The sequence below is a fragment of the Hibiscus syriacus genome, unplaced genomic scaffold (assembly GCF_006381635.1).
Source record: "Hibiscus syriacus cultivar Baekdansim isolate YM2019G1 unplaced genomic scaffold, ASM638163v2 tig00004797_pilon, whole genome shotgun sequence".
NCBI classification, from domain to species: domain Eukaryota; kingdom Viridiplantae; phylum Streptophyta; class Magnoliopsida; order Malvales; family Malvaceae; genus Hibiscus; species Hibiscus syriacus.
The window spans coordinates 442,932-449,819 of record NW_024062032.1 but is presented as its reverse complement, the minus strand read 5'-3'; the positions used below and the strand labels follow the sequence as shown (position 1 = coordinate 449,819).

At 32.2% G+C, this 6,888-nt stretch overlaps 1 protein-coding gene across 2 annotated transcripts; it reads left to right on the top strand.

The window, feature by feature from the left end:
* The first annotated feature begins 2,322 nt into the window (after positions 1-2,322).
* Positions 2,323-5,965, top strand: LOC120198791 (UDP-glucose 4-epimerase GEPI48). 2 transcript variants are annotated; one of them, XM_039200059.1, is made up of 9 exons: positions 2,323-2,643; positions 3,695-3,744; positions 3,828-3,963; positions 4,285-4,386; positions 4,584-4,811; positions 5,016-5,094; positions 5,242-5,324; positions 5,425-5,516; positions 5,597-5,965. In XM_039200059.1, exons 1-9 carry the CDS (start codon positions 2,461-2,463, stop codon positions 5,679-5,681), a joined length of 1,038 nt encoding a protein of 345 aa, XP_039055990.1. In that variant the 5' UTR covers positions 2,323-2,460; the 3' UTR covers positions 5,682-5,965. The 2 variants fall into 2 exon arrangements, with proteins under 2 accessions (XP_039055990.1, XP_039055991.1); XM_039200060.1 differs by lacking the exon at positions 5,597-5,965 and having other exon boundaries at positions 5,406-5,435.
* Positions 5,966-6,888: the final 923 nt, after the last annotated feature.

Below are 6,888 nucleotides of genomic sequence, written 5' to 3'. Positions count from 1 at the left end.
AACCAAATATGCCGCTTTAATTATACAACACATAAAGATTCTGCGTTTTAAACCTCTATTTATCCTTCGGGTAAACTACATTAGATACCATCAAACTTTAGGTGATATATTATTTATATCAGTAACTTTCTAATTTTTTAATTATAACACTAAACTTTGATTTTCATTCAATTATACCATTGAACCTATAAACCATTAATGACACGATGACGGCTTTCGATGTGGCTGATGATTGTCGACGTTGACACCTCACCAAAATAACGTCGTATTGACCTGTCTATTAACGGTTTAACGACCAGTGGTATAATTAAAATAAAATCAAAATTCAGTGTATAATTGGAAAATTAAAATTAATGGTTAAACATAGATCACCTAAAATTTTATGGTATCTATGTAATTTACCTCATTCTTTATAATTTACTGGAAAGTATCCAATATTATATTACTTCAAATAGTTTAAACAGTTGGTCTAGAAATTTCTATCACGCTTCAAAGCATTTCCCCTTTTTTCCCATCATGACTAAACGGTTTTAAAAATGGATTTAGAACACATTTACGATTTTAATTATTTAATTAATTTATTTTTCAAAAGTCAGCCTACCACCGCACTCTATCACGTGATTATGCAGTTTTAGTCATGCAATTCTCGTTGCTTCCTTTTCAAAAAAATAATAATTATATAATTATATATATATTTTAAAAAAATTGAAAAAAAATCCGGTCTCTGTTATATATTCCATACGAAAAAGTATAAATAATATTGTATTTTCATTTAATAAAATGCAGTAATATCTTTAACAACTACTATTCTGCTTGTTTTTAGTTTTTAATAATAAAAGGATAATTATTTTGTTTATTATCATTTTTAAGTGTATCTTAAAAGAATATGCATCCACCTCTTATCCAGATATCATTGTTTTAGTATTGTGATTATGTTGTCATCAATTATCGTCAGTATTTACCTATCAGTTTTTTTTAAGAAAAATATTAGTATTAGTTATGCTTGATAATTTATTAAAAAATTAAATTATTAAAAATAAATAAATAAAAAGTTTAAACATATTTAATAATTTCAAACTTATTAATTTATTTATAGCTATTTGTCTTCTATAAACTGATTTCATTATAAAATTTACGTTCAAATTTTCACTACTGTAATTAAGGATAAATGTATGATTTTATATTATAGTCGAAAATTTAAAATATAAATTATAAAATTTTAGAGAGTATAAAATTATTATTTTTGGATAAGTCCCTCATATTATTATCCAAGAAGCAGTAGAAACACACTGCTACAATCAATACAAGTCTAAAAAAAACAAGCACCAGCCGCCTAGGAGGTGCTAATCCCCCAAGCTAAACAAAGATTTATGTTGTTAACACTATTCTTTATGACTAGTCGAATTGACTTTAACCTAACAATTTCATTAATACAGCTAACCACACTATCAACATCTCTATTAATGCCCCTAAACTGCCTATGATTCAATTCCTCCCATATACAATATATATATGCACACCAAACTATTCTAAATATAAACACAAGGAGAGTTTTGCCTTTAAATCGAGAAATAGCCCAACTCAGTTCCTCGTCCCAGCACCCCACCATTCTGTCAACATTACACAACCGGGTAATCACCTCCCAAACAACCTTTGAGAAGGGGCAACCAAAAAAGATATGGCTGCGAGTCTCAGCCTCAATTTCACACAGCCTACACTTATCATCCACCCAGATCCCCATTCGCGCAAGTCTATCAGCAGTAGACAATCTGTCTAGAATAGCCATCCAGACTATGAGTGAGTATTTAGGGATGTGCATATCCCTATTCACGCAAGTTTATCTGCAGTAGATAATCTATTTAGGATAGCCATCTAGACTATAAGTGAGTGTTTAGGGATGTGCATAGAAACCAAACAACCTTATGCCATTCCACCTTCTCTTTTAACACGTCTCAAATTTATCTCTAACTATATATATATAGTGAAAGAAATGGTCAAAAGCTTCACCAAATTCTTCGGAAAAATTACATAAGCATAATTATTAAACAAAAGTACAAAAACATCCAGAAGATCCGATTGTAAAGAAGACAGAAAATTGAAGTACCAGAAGGTTAGTTTAGTCCAGGCCCATCGAAAAGTGCCACGTAACAGCACTTGAAATATAAAGAAAAAAATCTCTCCACGTGGCCGATCATCATTCCTCTCTTATTCAAATCGTAAAGAAAATATTTTCGTTTTTCCTTTATGATTTGGACTTTTATTTAATTTTCATTTATGTTTCTCATTAAATTCTCTCATTCCGCCTGCTATAAATCCCCTCCTCTTTTCTCTCATTCAATTCAAAGCAAAGTCATTATCTTCCCAACACTATTTTTCTCCGTTTCATCTTCTCCTTGGGGTTTTACGTTTTGCTCTGTTCTGCTTCGTTTTCTTTTGGTGTTTGGTTTGATTGGATCGATCATGTCGAAGAACATTCTGGTGACCGGTGGAGCCGGTTATATAGGAAGCCACACAGTGTTGCAGCTGCTTTTAGGCGGATACAAAGTGGTCGTCGCTGATAATCTGGATAATTCATCGGCCGTTGCTATCAAAAGAGTCGAGGAACTCGCCGGTGAATTCGGCAGAAATCTTTCTTTTCGCCAGGTTCGTTGAACAGTTGAACTCATCGAATTTCATTTTTTTTCTTTAAAAAAAGAAAGAGAAAAGGTGTTTCGAGGTGTAATTTTGTGATATTTTAATGGTGATTGCTGAGTTGGTTGCCATAATAGGAACTGAGGAAGGCTTATTTAATTTATATGCTTAAACTGCTAATTTGGAGTCTAATTATTTGATTAACTTGAAGGCTTCCTTGATAATTAAATTGCTTTAGCTGGCAACACGGTCTGTTCTAAAATTCGGTGATTTTCAATTATTTTTAAATGAGAATTTGTTGGAATAATTGCAATTATTCGAATAGTTCATGGCGCATTTCTCTCGGCTCTCTCTCTCTTTTCATATTTTCACTTGAATCTTTAATTTTGATTGATATAGGAATTAGTGAATTTATTTAAAATTCTTTTTCTCCATTAAACTATAATGGTCATTTAAAAGTTAAGATTACGGTTTCTAAGAATTTTAACTAGGTTACTTGAATGGCACGTGGAATAAGTTAGGCGTTTAATTGTTTATAAATCGAAGAATTCAGTGAGTTAATAATTTGATTAAACAGAATTATGGAGATTATAAGGTATTATATGTTAATATATATATATATCTATATATATAATTGTTCGGATTTAAGTCTTTTTAACAGAAATGCATTTTATATTAGTAAATTTATATATAATAAAAGCCTATATGTGTGTTTGAATAACATTATTATATTTTGGGTAGCCTAAAATTTTAGTGAGGCACTCCTTTGATTGGAAATTGCTTTAGCTGGATGGTAATGAAAAGTTTTACAGTCTATTGTTTGCTTTTGCAACTCTTGAGAATAAAATGTTCATGGGAATTTGTCGGCTATGCCAATAATCAAATTCATCATGTGCTGTTGAATTATTATAATATCATTTGTGTTTAGTGTTCACAAATATTTGTATCACTATATTATATTATATTATATTATATTATATTATATTATATTATGCATCCAAGATTTGTTCTGACCATAAATCTGAGGTGGACCTAATGTTCGAGCCTTTGCTTTTTACTGCAGGTGGACCTTCGGGACAGATCTGCAGTCGAAAAGTTATTTGCTGAGATAAAGTACTGTGAGGAATCAATATGCAGTTTTTCTTTGCCTTTTCCTCTTGCCAAACCTCTAAGGTAATTACATGGTTATTTTGCAGGTTTGATGCTGTGATTCACTTCGCTGGACTAAAAGCAGTTGGTGAAAGCGTAGAGAAACCATTACTCTATTATGACAACAATCTCATTGGGACAATCACCCTGTTGGAAGTCATGGCTGCTTATGGATGTAAAAATGTATATCTCTTTACCCTCCTCTTGTATGGTAGTTTTACAGCTATATAACTTTATTTATTACAAAACAAGTAGATAAATGCAGTTTCCAGCCTGCCGCTTCTTTGCATCAGCTAGGAAATTATAACACTAAAAATAAAGAAAAGTAAACCCTGTTTTCTTCTCGATCAATTTAAAGGCTATGTTCATAGATGTTCTTTTAACTGGTTTGGCTGACCACTATGGATTCTAGAGTTGCTTTAATAACCTTGTATATTCAGTATGAATTGGACTGTCAATTTTAGTCCTGTAACTTGATCAATCTTCTAATTTAATACATTTCAGCTTGTGTTTTCATCGTCTGCTACTGTTTATGGCTGGCCAAAGGAGGTTCCATGTACAGAAGAGTTCCCCCTGGCTGCTGTCAATCCATATGGACGAACCAAGGTATGCTGTGAACCTTTCATAAGTGCATACACTTTTGCATCTGCCAGAAGCAGTATGGATAAAGAAATAACCGTGGATAGTCATTACAATTTTACTAGTTTTGGTTATGAATCTCGTATGAGTTCTTAGGAATTTGTCAATTGATATTTTTCCCCCATAGCATCATCTGCGCTTATCTGACATGGTTGGTCTTTCAGCTTTTCATTGAAGAAATTTGTCATGACGTCCAACGTTCGGATCCTGAATGGAAGATCATACTTCTAAGATATTTTAATCCAGTTGGCGCACATCCTAGTGGCCATATTGGTGAGGATCCCAGGGGTATTCCAAACAATCTCATGCCTTTTGTTCAACAAGTCGCCGTCGGGAGGCGACCAGCATTGACAGTGTTTGGAAATGATTATTCAACAAAGGATGGTACCGGGGTAAGCTTATTATCATTGACTTTCAGATTCCAAATTGATCTTATCTCATATTTCAGAATTTGTTTTCAACATTTTGAAGCAATATGCTTTCAGGAGTTCAGGATTATATTAACTTTTGCTTTTTTTTTTTAACTTGAAGTTATTGGGAAATTTAGATTCAAGGCTGTGATCCCTTGTGACGAAAGGCTTGTTCTCCTTTTTCAGGTACGCGATTATATACACGTCGTCGATTTAGCAGATGGCCACATTGCTGCACTACGCAAATTATCTGATCCAAATATAGGTATCTTTTGTTTTCTTGCCTTCCATGTAATGTATTGAAGCGCCTCAATTATTTTGGCTTATGGTAGAAGAGCAGAGTCATTTACTGAAATGGCTCTTTCTTACGAAAATCGGATTGTCGTTAATCATATTAACACTGATATAATAGGTTGTGAGGTCTACAACTTAGGAACAGGTAAAGGAACGTCAGTTTTGGAGATGGTTGCTGCCTTTGAAAAGGCGTCCGGGAAGGTATCTGTTTCATTCTTTCATTATTCCTTCTTCTGCTCCGTGTCAGAGTAACTAGGACAACTATATTGAGCTAACAAAATGAAATTCAACTTGTAATCAGAATATACCTATCGTGATGGCTGGACGTCGACCTGGTGATGCTGAAATCGTGTATGCTTCGACCGAAAAGGCAGAGCGCGAATTGAATTGGAGGTAAGGCCGTACATACGAAAAAAGCAGACATCTTAGTTATTTTCTTTTTACCTCACCAATTCCTGCATTGATTGTTGCAGGGCGAAATACGGCATCGAAGAAATGTGCAGGGATCAGTGGAACTGGGCCAGCAAGAATCCTTATGGATACGGATCTCCGGAGTGAAACCGAGAGCCGAATACGCAGTGTTAATCGTCAAACTACCATTCTTATAAAGGCACTGATGATACTAGATTCTTTTGTTTTATTATTGACAGAAATATAGGGTGATTAAGATGAGAATGAACTTATGACTTATAGTTTAGGGTTGCTTCAATTTCTCAGAAGCTTTGTATTATACATTACCAGCCATACTCTGTGGTTGTTATAGCTACACGAGTAAATTGTCATATGAACATGAACTACAGATACGTTTAATGAAAATACCTTCATTTTAATCTTCTATTATATTACAATATTAGTATCATTTATTAGATTTTCAAATATATATATATGTATATAGATTTAATTTTAAAAGTATTATTATGAAATATAATAAATCATTAATTTTAAGTATAAATAATAAATTAAACTTCAAAAGTATAAGAAGAAGAATAACAATGACCCTTAAATATAAACAGTAAAATGATTAAAATATTATGTTTCAAGATTGTATACTCTCAAAGTGGTGGTCTCAAATAGTTTTAACTTAATTAATATAAATGAACACATATTCAGTATAATCAAAGTTTCGAATTTAAAATTTTATAATATAATAATATTAAATATTTGATTATTTTTTTTATTTTAATTTTTATATAATTTTAAAAAATAATTTTTATTTAAATTGTTAAAGAAACAGAAAAAAAAATTGATAATTTAAAAAAGAAAAAATATAGTTGAGTAAACTTTGTGAGGTTCATAAAAAGTCTGTTAGACCAATTTTAAAAGTGCCGGAGGGAGGAGGGAGGCGTTTGAAGCAAATAATAACGGTGGAGGGTCGAGAAAGGGCCACAAGCCCACAACTAGAAAGGCAAAGAGGAAAGGGCATACATTAGTGCACAAGCAGTCTTAGTGTAGAATGGAGTATTGTTCTTTTAAAAAATTTCAGATTCGACTACTTGCGTCTATGAATATATGTGTGCGTTATCAACTGTTAAAAAAGATTATAAACAAATATTATATTGTAATCAAATCTCAACAATTCAAAAAATATTTGTGACATGATTTTTATGTATATTTGTGTGGTAGCTACTCTAAGAGCTCCTCCATGTTAGTCTTAATTGCATGATCGTTTGGGGCATTATTCTTTTAGCAGTTATTTGGACCATATGATTACACATAAATGATTTGGTGTTTAATGGAAAGAATCCAGATGTGCGTCAGATGATTT

Excerpts from the sequence above, each read along its gene's own strand:
- LOC120198791 (XM_039200059.1), top strand. The coding sequence starts at position 2,461 with ATGTCGAAGAACATTCTGGTGACCGGTGGAGCCGGTTATATAGGAAGC. Across the intron at positions 4,387-4,583 it reads ATCCATATGGACGAACCAAG|CTTTTCATTGAAGAAATTTG; the intron begins GTATGCTGTGAA and ends TTGGTCTTTCAG. Across the intron at positions 5,517-5,596 it reads GAGCGCGAATTGAATTGGAG|GGCGAAATACGGCATCGAAG; the intron begins GTAAGGCCGTAC and ends TGATTGTTGCAG.